Genomic DNA, 16,850 nt, shown 5'->3' on the forward strand with positions numbered 1-16,850 from the left:
GATTAAAAACTAATTTTTTACTGTTTACAATAGACATCATTATTAATTGTACAGCAAGAAGTCTTCAAGCAAAACTACTTTTTTATCCCAAAACTTTAATGACCACATGGGATTTCCAAGTAGAAAAATCAGCTTGCATTTTTGTGTTTCTGGGGATGAAGAATGTTGCCATTCCATAGGTTGTCATAGATTTCCATTTCAGGTTTTATGTGCAACACCTATATTTTGTCCTCAACACTGTTCAAGAAGTCATCCCCTTGTTCTGTGTACGAAGTTAATCCATGTAATTGTGCTGCCCAATCATTTCATTTGTGACTTTCTATAAGCATCTTAGGCAACCAGTTTCTGAAATTCAATCTCTCAGATACAATTTTGTATAGAAACGAATGAGAAATTTCTGGAAAATGCTAGGAAAGTGATATGATTGGAATCATATTTTTATAATTTGGTAATCAGTTATACACTCCGGATTGTTGGTAATCAAAAATGGTTGCACACTCTGTTTATCATTACACACATTTTATTGCATTCTTCATTAAACATTTGCATCCATCACCGTACAGTAGAATTGCTCATTGAATTTTCTCCATGAACATTACAAATGTGGTATAAATTTCAAACAGTTTAATGTTCCTTACATGCAAGAAATGGATCACAAACTTAAATCCATACATTGTGGATGCCTCAATTTTCTTAAAAATGATGAACACTAAAAAGCATTTAGACCAGAGAACTGATTGAGAGAGGTGTCAATTCTTTCCTAACATATCTGGGTGACTCAACAGACAACATGCATAGAATAGTGATCATAGAGCTGCAGAAGTGACATTTAGAAATAGAACTTGCTTTATAAATATGTTTTGCTAATTTCATTCCAACCCTCAATTGGTACTTCCCAGAATTTAAAAAATATATCTTCAGAAGATTGCTTCTTATATAGTGTTGGTTTATTGTTCACTATTGTTCGTTATAGTGCAGTGTTAAGGATGATTCAATGTTTATTAATCAATCCTGTAGAATCAGTTGTGTTTATGAAATATATAACCGCATTTTTATAACATTACATAATACTCATGTTATTGTGAAGTTTACATTGAGTCTGCCATTTACATTACTTTATCTTTGAATATAACTGATTTCATTTGAGGTTACTTAAATGAAAAATGAGTAAATGTAAATATTTATTACACTGGAACTGAAGTAAAAAAACCAAGAATTTAGTGAAATGTATTAAAATCTAAATATGTAACATTTTTGACAGTATATAAAGGCATTTGTTGTAAGTTCTTTCCAATAATGTCAGCAAAGTTTTGCAACAACCAAAGGAGATCTTCAGATTGATCTTTACAGAGAGAATTATGTTTGTATTTTATATCAGTGCTGCAGGTGTATTAGTGTTTAAACATTTTAACGTGTCATTTTTAACAGTTTACTATCAACCCTAAAAATAATTTCTGTGAATGCACACCAATTTACATAGAGAATAATTTTCTAAGAGGTTGTAGTTAATGTACTGATTACCTGAAAAAGCAATGTTTTTAATAAAAGATCTATGAAAAGAGGAGATATATAAAAACTGCCTTCCTCTCCAAAACCAATTTTGTGTTGATGTGCTCAGACAGTAGATTAAAATTACCTTCATTATTTATCAATAGCTTATGTATTGTTTGTATCATATAAAGTTATTTCTCTTGAGGCAGATCCCTTGAACCATGATTATATCTCCATTATTTTCTGTTTCTAGCATAACTATTGAGTTCTTGATAACTGCAATTTTCTTTTAAATAAGTATAAAGTTTTATGTTGCACTTTTAATTGATTCGTGTAGCATTGTGTTTTAATTAATCCTTTTCCTCTCATTATATGTTCTAGCCAGTTTACTTTTCCATTCTGAATTGTTCCGAGTAAGAAGCTTATATTTTTATTCACTCCCATTATTACTTCATTTTCGTTCTATTAAAATCTTCAGTTCCTTTCATTTACATTTGAAATGTCTTTAGTCCTTATGTTAGTCTTGGTGTAACTGTCCATATTTCACATGCATTGAGAAGTACCCTAAAATATAACACTTCACAATATTATCTTTTTTCAATGTAAGTTATGTTCAATTTTGACCAATGAGTGGAATTATTTTCGGATTAAATCAATTTTTTTTTATTACGTTTTTCATTAAATGTTAAGTATTTTTATTAACATGCTGGAGAAATGAGAGTTATTCCAACTTCAAGAACGCCATTTTAATAGTAGAAAAATAGAGGTTATTGCTATCTTTGCTTTTGGTTATTGCTTATCTTATATCAAAGATATAAGATAATAATCAAAGATAGATAGTTAGATACTCTTACGTCTTTGATATAACAGTAGAATTTAACAATGCTATTCATAATGTATGTTTTAATTAGGTAAAAGAAAAATCCCCATTTTGATTTTAAATGGTACGGTTATCTTTTGTTTATCTTTTATGTAATAATCTTTGTTTTGTATCATCATGTTCATGATAGTAAATGGTTTAACACGCACTAATGATTCCTCATTTGTTAATGCGTCATACTGAACTCTGCCAAGGAATTGACTATTGATTGATATGTAAAATGTATTTATTAGTTTATATTCCTATTATTTGAGTTCAGGCAGCTGGCTTTGGTTAGTTTATCTTGTGATGTCACTCAAAAAAAATTTCTCAATGCTGTTGTTAAAATAGTGTATGGATATCTCACCCCGACAATATTTAACAAATTTTTTAAAGTGCCTATTTCATCCTCGCAGTTTCCATATTTCCTGTGATTATTTAAAGTTTAGCTTTGTTCCTTTTATTTAAAAAAATATTAAAATAATAATACAAAATGTTATTTCAACCATGTTGATCAGATGATAGCCAAAAAAAAAATTAATTAACAAATGGAAAGTGATCGTACTATATACAGTATAGATGGAAAACAAGTTTAGTATTATATTTAATCTTTTTCATTTTACTGAATTTATTATTTTCTTAATAAAAATTTTGTTCAAACATAAGATACTACTTTATAGATTACCATACGATAAATAAACTGAAAAAGAATAGTTCGCCAAGTTATACAAAGTTTTTATGGATGTACAGTTTAGACTTATCAAATACACTTGTTTTCCTGCACTATGCTGAATGTGTTACTGCCAGATTAGTAGTTTTCTGTTGTATATGCTTGACATTAACAGAAAATGTATGTATTAGTAAACAGTTGATTAATAGGTGTGAGTTATTGGGGTTAGCATTCTTGATGGGTCTTCTGTTCACATTAGTTCTTAGAAACTTTTTTTGTGTAGTTTTTGATAACTCTTATATTTTAACACTTAAGAAATGGCATATGGCACATAATGAGAAAAAGTTTTGCACTTTTTCTTTTAAATTTGTCATGATGTTACTTCTATGATAAAACCTCTTTATAATTTTTTTAATTTTTTTACAGAGCATGTATGGCAAGTTACTGTACAGAAGAAAGAATTGGGTCATAGTAGAAATATACTTGGACCTTACCTTCTTTGTTTGACTGATAGAACCCTTTCACTTGTTAAGATGGATCCTGGTTCAGAAAAACCGGATACCATTGAATTTTCGGTAATCTCATTAATTTTATTACTACTTAGTAAAATTTTTAGTTGTAGATGCTTTTGAGAAAAATTATTGAAGTTCATTACACTTAAATTTACATCAAATTAAATTCATATGAGCAAATTATTCCCCTTTTCTTAAAAAAAATGCTTTTAGGCCTAGCATTATTAGAGAATTGGTCAAACATTTTCGGATATAAATGAATGATAATGAATGTCATATACTTATAATAAGTCATGATATCTCATCATTATACATTTTATTCTTGTAAACTGTTTACCAAAATAATAATATCAGTGCTGAAGACATACTACTAACCACTTCTTGTGGGATTGAATACTAAGATGATTGTTCCATGTAAATTCAGAAGTTAGAAACTAAATATTGAATTAGTGCTTACTTTTTTTTAATTCATCTACTGGAAATATAGTTCTACTAGTAAAATACTGTTTTATCATCAGACTTTAATAATTTAATCAGATGCTAATCGATGCAAAATTGTAGAAGCTGCATTATATGCTAATACCTTAAATGCTTATCAAGTAAATCTAAAATTCTTAATTATATTTAAAATATAAATACAAAAATGTAAAGAATGTATAAAGGAAGTCTATGATAATTCTACTTAAAGTGGCAGGGTTCTTGTTAACAAACCACATAATATATTACCATATTTAGTGGTTTGCTTAATTATATCCCAAAACCAACCATTTGTGATAAAAGTCAATACAAAAAAAAAACTAAAATATATTAGTTTTTGATTAAGCCAAGTCAATCCTTTTAATATCAATTTTGGAGTCACTAATTGTGAAAAAATGAAAAATGAAAAGACAGTGCGGCAATTTGTCTCTACTCTAAGCTGAAGCATTACTCACTTGGCAGAGTACAGCACAAGTAACTGGTCCTCTTTCACTATAGCACTAGTTTTCTATACACGATGGACCAGAATAGTTCCGAATTTGGTGTATAATAACATTCAGCATTAAATATAAGACTGTTTCAATGATTTTCTTTTTTTTAATTATTTTACAGTACATATAATTATTCCAGTCCCTCAATCAATTCTGTTTGTTGCATCAGTACCCAAGTATATTGGTGTATATGTGAGACTGATGTATTCAATTCAGTTGCCTCCCAACCCCGTAGGGGAAGACACCCCTATAATGTAACCCTATAATGTAACCGTAATGTTAAAATGGTAATAAGGGTATTGCTCTACAGACAATTATTAGCTGCCTTTAGATAAATAAGAAAATCCCACAACCCTTTGAGAAGCAGACAGATATAGTGGCATATGCCAATGTAATGATTGGGTATGTGCAGAGAGGACAAGCAAAGAAATAATCCCAGAAAGAGAGCAACAGCCCTTTAAGTAGCTGTTCAGAGTATCAACTAATGGTGTTAAATAAACTAATAAATAAATCAACTAATTGAGTTCAAATTTTTAAATAATTTAAAGCTATATATAATACAAATTAGTGAGGTGAAATGGAAATACAAAGAAGATTTTTGATCAGGGCGTAATAAAGTAATTAACACAATAAGTAGAAATGTAGTGGTAGATATGAGTAATTATAATTTAATAAAGTGGCAGAATGTGTAATTATAAGCAACTCGGCAAAAGAATTGTTTTGGTCACAGTAGATTCAAAACCCAAGTCTGCTGTAATAATGCAGGTTTATATGTCAACTTCTTCAGTAGAAGATGAAGTGGGAAAAAATGAATGAAGAAATATCTAATCAAATGCATAAAAGGGAGTGATAATTTATTAGTAATGGGAGACTGTAACGGTATACTAGGAGAGGAGCAAAAAGGGAAAATAATTGGAGATTACAAGACAGAAAAAAAAAATGAAAACAGAATCAGATTTTTACAGTTCTACACTAAGTATAAACTTATGAAACCCTGCTTAAAAATTAAAATAAATTATATATGTGGTTGATTTCAAGAAATACAGGAAGATATCTCATAGATTGCCTAATAGTTTAAAATTTTGAAACCAAATCACAAACTTCAAAATACGCCCAAAAACAGTAATAATTCTGGTTAAAATTTAATTATGAATTGAAATCGAACTTACAATAATTAAAGAGAAAAAGAAAACAATGAGATAGGAACATAAACAGGATAAAGAAGTAAAATCAAAATATTAACAAATTGTAGGTTCAGCCATAACGTTACTACAACAAAGATTGGATTGAAAATGAATGGATGAAGCTAAAAAATGATATAATTAAGACAGAAGCTGATGGATGAGATGTTTGGTAAAAGTAACAGTAGGTAAAAAACCATGATTAATGAGGAACACACTAAAACTAAATAAATGCCAAAAATGTAAAAGATAATGGAAGGAAAATATTGTATTAACATATAAATAGCGAAGGAAGATTGGTTGCAGAATATGATGTAATAAGGTAGAGAAAAATATATTTATTTGAAAAGCAGACACCACATTTAAAAAATTAAATAAAACGTTGGGAAAAGCCAAAATGTTTTTTAACTTTTTATATTTGATTTGTATGTATTAGCATTGAATCCAAAAATAACCTTCATCTTTTTACATTACATCAGGATTTTCACAAATTGGAAATTTCAAAATTTGTAAAAAGTTGAAAAATTCCAAAAATGTGATACTATAAAATAAACATAAACTTTTTTTTTTTGTTTATAAGAAATTAATATAATATATTTTATTTTGCTGTTACAACTATCAACATGTGTAAATCAAGTCTTTCTGTTTTCAAAATGGCTTCAAGAGGCTGCAAAAACTCTGCAGATTCTTTTTGTTACATTTGTATGTAGAAAGGCAAAAAAGAAATATAACAGGTTTTTCGATAAGTGTACCTCATATGTTTTGGAGTGAAAGTAGGAAATGAAGACAAAGCTTGGGCACCCCACTATGTTTGCAACACATGTGCTGAAGGTCTAACCAAATATGCCATCTGTTTTTTGCCTTTTTCTTCATGATTCAGATGTGCCTGTGCCAATTCCACCAGAAAATTTACCGGAAATAGCTGTGCACCAGAGCTTTATTCATAATCTGAACTGAACGATTTGGTTCGAGACTTACATCTGACTAAAGAAAATTCAGAATTGCTTCATTGAAGGTTTATAGAGAAGAACCTGCCTAGCAGCTGACACCTCATTTTCCTGGTTCAGGTACTGAGAAAATGATTTTCTTCCGTATTTTTCAGTAGGAGAATTAGTCTTCTGCCCTAATGTATGTGGACTTTTGATTTGATTTAACATTACATACAAAAGTACCGATTGGAGACCATTCATAGATTCATCCAAAAGAAGCCTCGAAGTTGTCCACAATGGGAATACTTATCTGTCATTACCCGTTGGACATTCTGTTCATTTAAAAGAGGGTTATGATAATTTGGAATTTGTTGTTGATAAAATTAAATACGTGTCATAAGTGAATTATGTGCAGCGATATTATCTATGCTCCCAGGACAGCAAGGAGGATAAACAAAGTTTCCTTGTTTTTTGTGTGAATGGGATAGCAGTGACAGAGAAAATCATTGAATTAGGAAAAATTGGCCAAAAAGAGCTTCATTAGAACCTGAAACCAAAAATGTGCTCCGAAAAGCTGTGTTTGACAATAGAAGAGAAATTTTTAGAAGATCTTGTAAAGAGACAAACAACATTAGTGAGGCATCTACTACAAAACCCAGTTTAAGTTGATTTGGTAATGGGGATATTAAGAAGATAAAATGTGTACAGGTGTAACATAAATGAAGTAAAAATTAAAAGATTAGTATAAAACAGAAAGGAATGAATGAGGAATAGTCAACAGACTAGTTTTATGCTATTCATTTCTGATAGAAAAAATAATAATTTACTTATGGCATTAGTTATTACTTTCTGTTACAATTTTTTTCTTAAGATTACATTCATTTTATACTACACTTATCAATTTAAAAAGCTTATACTGGTCCTTTTATAAATAAACGTATTTGGTAAATTCTTTACTGTATAACAAATCCCTCTTTAATTATATTTTTTACATACATTTTTTTTTTCAGAATACTAATTATACTTTTTTATGTATAATCAGATATATTTGTCCCTCCTGTTAATTTTGAAATTCAATAATTTACTTATGATCGTGGTAAAAAGTTAATATTTTATGTTGTGCTATATAAGAAAGTTAAATTCTATATTTTTTATCTAATAAGGTTTTACATCAGATCAAGAGAGGATCTTTTAGGGTTTTTAGAGAACCAGAGTTTTCTTATCATCATCTGAAAACAGTGAATATTTTCTAATGTCTTCATTATTGGTTTGTTATTGATTTAGACTGCTTAACAAGAAATGCTAATTTGAGTAAATGGGATTTTTCAGTTACAGAGTATCAGACGATGTGGTGATCTTGAGTCATTTTTTTATATGGAGGTGGGTCAGAGCTCAGTCACAGGGGCTGGCAATCTGTGGATGCAGACAGAAGACAATAATATAGCTCAGAACATGCATGCAGCTATAATGAGTGCTTGTCGAAATTGCAAAGATTTAGGCCCTGTGTCAAGAGGACGATCGCATTCTACAAATGAGTCATCACGTCCCATGAATCAGGGTACTCGTTCTACTCATGATGGTCATCCACGATGGACAATTCTCTCTGGTAAAAAGTGAAAAATTTAATATTTAACTCTTGCAAGTTAAAAATTTTATTGAAGATTTACTTTAGGTATTGAAGGCTCTTGTTATGTTTAGTTGCTGCTTTAGGAATGCAGTTTTAAGGATATTATTTTGAATTGTATTTATCAAGTTGTAATTATATATGCACATTTATCATTGTAACCTTTCTTTAACCTTTTGTTTGTTGTCTAAGCTGTATATAGTGAACCTTTTTATTTTAATCTATATATATATATATATATATATATATATTGTTTGATAAATTGCATGACTAATGCCTTTTTCTTTGTAGAGATGTATTTTACTTGCATGTAGGCTGTTTTGTAATGAAATTATAATAATAACTGATGAACTGATAAGTAATTTGTATAGATGATTCTGAATGGCAATGCCTTTATGTGATGATTAAAAATATTTTATTATGTTCCATTAAAGGAATACATGGAAGTAAGTATTCCATTGAAGTAAAAAAACATTAATTGAAATAAATTGTTTAATCCAGGTTTATTGAAGTTAAGGATCAGGTTTTAAAAAAGATCTCTAAAAATGGTTAAAAGCTTAGTCAGGTTTAATTACCGTAATGATTGATTCTGTATGAAATTAAAAATTTTGTGTAAAATGTTATTGATGTCTTTATTTTAATAATTTGTTTTATTCATTTACATTTGTCTTTCTATATATTGCCCCAGTAAATTTACTTGGTAGTAATTTTAACCCTAGTAGGATTAAAAAGACATCATGTTGGAAGAACTAATTGTTAGCCAGGAAACATTTCTAACAAAGTAAATGTTCTTTGGCCAGTGAAATCCCTTCAATTTATGTGTATGTAACTAATTTATTGGAGGGTACATAAAATGTAAGGTAGTAGAAAGATACCTAGATTTATTCTATAATTTAAGTATATTAAATTTCTAATATCAATCGAGAATTAATTTCCTTTTATGAAAACAAATTTTGAATCTGAGATAATTCAAAATTGCATTATAAGTTACCTGACTGTTTAATGTGAGATATTAGCCATCAATTCAAAACCCTCTTGAGATATTAATGCTAGAACTTATATAATATTACTATCAGTACGTAATTCACTTTGTATTATAGGTTTTTCATTTTCTTTTGAGTTAAAATTTCTATTAAAGTCTATGAAGTAATATGGATTTGCAGAGGGAGTATATTGTCATCCAGCATTATTGAGGAGTTGGTCAGTACTCTGTCCTACACCAGAACGTGCTAATCTCATTAGGACTCTTACTACTTCTGCTGTTGTTGCTGCTACCACCATTACCACCACAACTACTACTACTGCTGCTACTAGATCTTTGTTATTGTCATTGTCTTCTACTGCTAGTTATAGCTATACTTCTGTCTCTTCCTCTTGTTCTTCCACTACTATAAATGGCACAGCTTCTGTCTTACATTCGGGTACTATATTCTCTCTGTCTGTTACTAACATTTTTTTTTTCATAGTTCTGTTAATATTTTTCATGTATTGTTAACTTTTTCTATTGTTATATACTAACGCTTCAGAAGCATGTAAAATTAGATTCGTTATATTACTTTCATTTGTTGGGGTAGCCATCATTACCAATGTGTTATGTAACGAATAAGATTATCATTTTTCTTTTTAACTCAGATGTCTTTTTGTTATTATTAAATGTCATAGTTACAGTTAAAGCAGAATTAAAAATTTTCTAAGATTTAATTAAACACAAGTAAATACTGAGTTGTAGGTAGAAATATAAAAATCTCTCACAGCGACCACCTCCATAAAAGACCAGTATTTCTTGGAACGTATATAAATAAATTATTGTTCTCTGAGACAAACACTCCCTAACGCGACAAAGACTATCAGACATTCATTGAAGGCGGCCATTCATTGAAGTAATTCATTGCTTCTTTTTGATATAGAATTAAATGTGGTCACAAATTTAATAGCAGTTTAGGAGAAAATTTTAATTTTAGTACAAAAACTTTCTAGTCATTTACAAAAACAATTTAATTTAAAAAATTAGAAAATGTAGATTTAAAGCACTTACAGAAATATGCTGCTTATTCATTCATTTTTATAGTCGCATATTGCCCAACATTTTTATCATAGCTTACTTTATAGAATGCACTCTTCTAACGTTACCTAGGCAAACAAAAACATTGTTATGTCTGCCGCCAGCCTGTCTCCAGCATACTGAAATGATTCAAATGGTAGCAGACTTCAATGCTGATATTGTCACTATTACATCCAGTTGAGCTATGTGCATAATTGCATGTCTGTTTAACTAACATTGGTGTTTTCATGTGCTTTATAAATTTTAACACTTCAGTTTTTTATTTTAATTTTGTTATTAAAATGTCAGGAAAACCAAAATCAAAACATTACATTTAAAAATGCGATTAAAAGTTACTGAAGATGCTGGCTGTGGATTGTCACCAAGAAAATTAGTAGAAAAGTACAATTGTGGTAAAACATAAATTCAACAAATTTTTAAAGAAAAAGAAAGTTTAAAAAAGGTTTAAAATGTTAATAAAAATACAAAAAAAGGAACTTTTCAACTGTATAATGTGGCTGTATGTTAATGATTTAACTTTGGCTTGGTTTGAAGGTGTCTGTGTACAAAAATTACCTATCAGTAAACTTTTAAAAGAAAACGCAACAAGTTACACAACTTCAAATTGAGACATTTACTATAAACAGTGATTGCTTGGAAAAATTCTACTACTGAAACAATATTATTTTAAAGAAGTTGTGTGGTGAATGTGAATTTGTCAGTGAAAACATAGTGGCAGAGTGATTGTAGCAGTTGTCATCATTAATAAAAGACTATGATCTCAAGGACATTTACGACATTAATGAAACGACTTTTTTATCGAGCTTTACCCACTAAGTAGTAACTGACATTCAAAGGTCATGTGTATGGTACTAAAAAAATTAAAACAAATAACAATGATGTTGTGTATCAGTGCTGTAAGAGAAAAAGATTCTCCATTAATAATAAGCAATTTGCTGCAGCCAAGATGTTTAAAAAATGTGAGTATGTCTGAGCTGAAAGTAGAATGGTACACACATCAAAAGGCTTGGATGACAGACAAGACTCGATTTTCACTGATTGGTTTGAAAAATTCATTGTAAAATGAAAAAAGTACACAGAAAAGTAATATTAATTTTTTACAATGTCCCATGTTATCTGAAATTGTCATTAAATAATGTCTGTTTATTTTTTTTATCTGCTAACATTAAAAGTAAATCAACTTTAGAATAATTCAGTTGTTTGAACTTCATTATCACTGCGAAATAATGATACTGTTATAGCAGTTATCAACTCAGTTGAAAATGTAGATGACTTGATTCAAAAAATGTCTTTGACATATCTAGTTGAGTATGTAAAGAAAGCATGTTTTAAGAAAGTTGGTATTTATATTGGGTTACCTGAGGAAGAAAATATGATTATGAACTGTAATTCAAACTGAAAATGAAGTCCTAGAACTAGGTCAGCAGATTGGCATTGACATTGATGTTCACTTTAATGAAAGTGATGGGAGAAAGAAATTATGGATGAGCATGCTAATGCTTCTACTTCAAAAGACGCAGAAGATTGTGATGGAAGAAGTTGAAGAAATCCTGGCTTCATATAAATGATGCTTTAAATTGTGACAACAAATTAAAACAATTACTTGATAATAAAATTGTCAACTTGTTTTATGTAGTTCAGATTGTGTTAGGAAAGGAAGTTATTAAACAAAAGACCAATACGCAGACTTCTCTGAGAGAATACTTCAAGTAGTAAGCGTTTTTTTAGTAAACTAAATTTGTGATAAATACTCTCTTTGGTATTTATTGTATTTTTCAGTGCACATTTTATTTGTTTAAAATACAAAAATTAGTTACCCTCCTCATTTACAGTAAATACTGTTATTTACTTTCATATTTGGCTTTTATTTCTGTTTTACAAAATTTATTAATGTGTTCTGAGAAATTGTTTCATCTTTTTATTAATGTCTTTTTCTTTTCCATTATTGGTCATCTACCAAATTATCTGTGTTATTACAATAATATGTATATCATTGACTAAATTTGTATAATTGTAATGAAAGGAATTTCTTCTGTAGTTCCAATTATGTTTTTTTATTAAAAATGTTAATGTCTATAAACCTTGAATGATAATTATTACGGCCACACCAACAGTCATGTTCTCTAAGGTGACCACCTCTTCAAAAGACCAAAATAATCATGAAGTTTTAAGAAATAAAAATAAATTTATTTACTACTGATAATATAGGTTTTGATAAATTGTTAAAAGTTCAGATATTTTAATTATGAGTAAAAAGAATTAAGTTAAAAAGAGTGATTTAATTTTTCTGTCTTAATCCACTAAGATTTTTTTTATACGTACAGTATAATCAGATTTTTCCAGGTATTTTGACATTGCATTGACTTACAGCAGGATAAAATTTGCATAAAACTGCTTAAATTTAGTACTGTAACCTTAGAACTGCAATATATGTCTTTTAACTAGGAAGCTACATATATTGCTAAGTAAAAAGACTGCCAGTTCCTTCTCGGTGTGTGTTTTTTTTTTGGAATTTCATAGATTCAGAAGTCTTATTGCTTATTATTAATTAAACATTTATTAAATTATTTGGTTTCTTTGATAAAATAAGACATTAAAGTTAATTTTGATTATAAGAAAGAATCCTAATTTAATGAATATTAATTTTAGTATCAGGAAGTAGTAATATCTATTTCTCTTGTCTGTCAGATTTGTCCCATGTTATTAAGAAGATTTTTTTTTTTAATGGATTCCTTATACATTGAAGAGAAGACAAGACATTTACCTTGTTTCTAATTCCCATGTCCTTTTTCCTGTTAAAAATTTTACCTGAGTACATTTAAAAGATTATCATAACACTGTGGTCATATTGCATTAGTTAGCGTAGGTGTAAGTCAGGACGACTTAAACGGCCACATCAACATCACTCAGTCCTCTGAGTACTGTGCAGCTGAAAGCAATGGAAAACTGCAGCTGCTTTTTTCCCAAGAAAATGTAGCTCTCTGCATTTTCATATAGCAATAATGCATTTTCATATAGCCTTCCTTGGTAAAATATTTCAGAGGTAAACTAGTCCCCTGTTTGGATCTCCGGGTGGGGACTACTAAGGAAGGGGTCACCAGAAAATTAAAAAATAACATTCTACGAGTCGGAGCATGGAATGTTAGAAGTTTAAAAAAGATTGATAGGTTAGAAAATTTAAAGAGGGAAATGGATAGGTTAAATGTAGGTGTAGTAGAAATTAGTGAGGTTCGGTGGGAAGAGGAAAACGACTTTTGGTCAGGTGATTTTAGAATAATTAACTCAGCTTCAAATAATGGGCAGGCAGGAGTAGGTTTCGTAATGAACAAGAAAATAGGGAAGAGATTAAAGTATTTCAAAATGCATAGCGATAGAATCATTGTAATAAGGATAAAATCAAAATCTAAACGACAATGACTGTTAACGTCTATGTGCCTAGAACCGCCCATGATGATGATGAGGTAGAGTGTGTATATGAAGAAATTGACGAAGCAATTAAACACATAAAAGCAGATGAAAATTTAATAATAGTTAGAGATTGGAATGCAAGCATTGGAAAAGGCAAGGAAGGAAATATAGTGCGTGAATACAGGCTGGGCAAAAGGAATGAAAGAGGGGACCGACTTATAGAGTTTTGCACGAAGTATAATTTAGTAATTGCCAACACCCAGTTTAAAAATCATAATAGAAGAATATACACTTGGAAAAAGCCAGGCGATACTGCAAGGTATCAGATAGATTATATCATGGTTAACCAAAGATTTAGAAATCAACACGTTGACTACAAAACTTACCCTAGAGCAGACATTGATAGTGACCATAATTTAGTGATAGTGAAATGTAGATTGGGTTTTAAAAATCTGAAGAAAAAGTGTCAGATGAATCGGTGGAATTTAGAGAAGCTTGAGGAAGAGGAGGTAAAGAAGATTTTTGAGGACATCGCAAGAGATCTGAGTAAAAAAGATAAGGTACAAAATGTAGAAGAATGGGAGAATGTTAAAAAGGAAATTCTTAAATCAGCAGAAGCGAACTTAGGCGGAACAAAGAGAACTGGTAGAAAATCTGGGTTTCAAACAATATATTGTAGCTGATAGATGAACGTAGAAAGTATAAGAATATTAGTGATGAAGAAAGTAAAAGGAACTATCGACAATTGAGAAATACTATAAGCAGGAAGTGCAAACTACCGAAAGAAGAGTGGTTAAAGAAAAGTGTTCAAAAGTGGAAAGAGGAATGAACATTGGTAAAATAGACAGAGCATACAGGAACGTTATGGAAAATTTTGGCGTACATAAATTAAAATCCAATAACATGTTAAACAAAGATGGTACACCAATTTATAATACGAAAGGTAAAGTTGATTGGTGGGTGGAATATATTGAAGAGTATTGAAGGGAAATGAATTAGAAAATGGTGTTATAGAGGAAGAAGAGTAAGTTGAAGAGGATGAAATGAGAGAAACAATACTGAGATCTGAATTTAAGAGAGCATTAAAAGATTTAAATGGCAGAAAGGCTCCTGGAATAGACGGAATATCTGTAGAATTACTGTGCAGTGCAGGTGAGGAAGCAATTGATAGATTATACAAACTGGTGTGTAATATTTATAATTTATAAAAAGGGGGAAGTTCCATCAGACTTAAAAAAAGTGTTATAGTCATGATACCAAAGAAAGCAGGAGCAGATAAATGTGAAGAATACAGAACAATTAGTTTAACTAGTCATGCATCAAAAATCTTAACTAGAATTCTTTACAGAAGAATTCAGAGGAGAGTGGAAGAAGTGTTGGAGAAGACCAATTTGGTTTCAGGAAAAGTATTAGGGAAAAGTACAAGGGAAGCAATTTTAGGCCTCAGATTAATAGTAGAAGGAAGATTTAAAAAAAACAAACCAACATGCTTGGCATTTATAGACCTAGCAAAGGCATTCAATAACGTAGACTGGAATAAAATGTTCAGCATTTAAAAAAAATTAGGGTTCAAATACAGAGGTAGAAGAACAATTGCTAACATTTACAGGAACCAAACAGCAACAGTAATAATTGAAGACTATAAGAAAGAAGCCGTAATAAGAAAGGGAGTCTGACAAGGATGTTCCCTATCCCCGTTACTTTTTAATCTTTACATAAAACTAGCAGTTAATGATGTTAAAGAACAGTTTAGATTCAAGTACAACAAGGTTAGAGTAACAGTACAAGGTTAAAAGATAAAGATGCTATGATTTGCTGATGATGTAGTAATTCTAGCCGACAGTAAAAAGGATTTAGAAGAAACAATGAATGGCATGGATGAAGTCCTACACAAGAACTACCGTATGAAAATAAACAAGAACAAAACGAAAGTAATGAAATGTAGTAGAAATAACAAAGATGGACCACTGAATGTGGAAATAGGAGGAGAAAAGATTATGGAGGTAGAAGAATTTTGTTATTTGGGAAGTAGAATTACTAAAGATGGATGAAGCAGGAGTGATATAAAATGCTGAATAGCACAGACGAAACGAGTCTTCAGTCAGAAATATAATTTGATTTACATCAAAAATAATTTAAATGTCAGGAAAAGATTTTTGAAAGTATATGTTTGGAGTGGCGCTTTATATGGAAGTGAAACTTGGACAATCGGAGTATCTGAGAAGAAAAGATTAGAAACTTTTGAAATGTGGTGCTATAGGAGAATGTTAAAAATCAGATGGGATAAAGTGACAAATGAAGAGGTGTTGAAACAAATAGATGAAGAAAGAAGCATTTGGAAAAATATGGATGAAAGAAGAGAGACTTATAGGCTACATATTAAGGCATCCTGAAATAGTCTCTTTAATATTGGAGGGACAGGTAGAAAGAAAAAATTGTGTAGGCAGGTAACGTTTGGAATATGTAAAACAAATTGTTAAGGATGTAGGATGTATACCAAAATGAAACGACTGGCACTACATAGGGAATCTTGGAGAGCTGCATCAAACCAGTCAAATGACTGAAGACAAAAAAAAAAAAGCGTAGGTATTGTCAGCATGCCACTGCTATAAATTATTATCCTTTTATCACTGATTTGCCATAACATTTTCAGCTAAAGAAAACTTTTTCACTATCTTAAGTTGTCTTTCTTTCTAACTGTTAGTTAAATTGAGAAAGCATAAATGTAGAACATTGGTCTTATGTGCTTATTAAAACATGAAGAAAGCGAATGCAGCTTAATATTGTATTGACTCAAACTATGTAATAATAAGGTTCTGTGTTGTAACTGAATTTGCCACTTTTACAAATCCTATTTCATCAAAGATATTCATACTCACAAGTTACATCATACCTATAATTATTTTGTTCTTAAAAACACAATACATCAATTGTTTATTAACAAATGCCTAACAATATAGGAATTTTACGTATGTAATGAACAGTTTGATATGGTTAAGGGAACAAGCTTCATTTATTTAGCTAGTTATCATAAATTGTGTGGTAGTGTTTCAATACAATGTGTTCTAGTGTGAGTAATTTTATCAGTTTATCATTGACAAAAAATATTATATACCATATTATCATTGAAATTCTTATAACTATTA

General features: G+C 29.9%; 1 protein-coding gene across 7 annotated transcripts in view; it reads left to right on the forward strand.

Annotated features, from left to right (window-relative positions):
• The window catches only part of chico (insulin receptor substrate 1 chico), a 150,523-nt gene that overhangs the window by 77,354 nt on the left and 56,319 nt on the right, over nt 1–16,850 (forward strand). For 4 of the 7 annotated variants that reach the window (XM_075382297.1, XM_075382279.1, XM_075382288.1 and 1 more), the window contains exons 5-7: nt 3,447–3,595; nt 7,940–8,216; nt 9,398–9,655. In XM_075382297.1, the coding sequence (XP_075238412.1) occupies nt 3,447–3,595; nt 7,940–8,216; nt 9,398–9,655 (684 nt within the window). The remainder of the gene's footprint in view (nt 1–3,446; nt 3,596–7,939; nt 8,217–9,397; nt 9,656–16,850) is intronic. The other 3 variants (XM_075382314.1, XM_075382323.1, XM_075382332.1) reach the window with 1 other exon arrangement.

This window comes from Lycorma delicatula, chromosome 1 (assembly GCF_047948215.1).
Source record: "Lycorma delicatula isolate Av1 chromosome 1, ASM4794821v1, whole genome shotgun sequence".
In the NCBI taxonomy this organism is placed as follows: domain Eukaryota; kingdom Metazoa; phylum Arthropoda; class Insecta; order Hemiptera; family Fulgoridae; genus Lycorma; species Lycorma delicatula.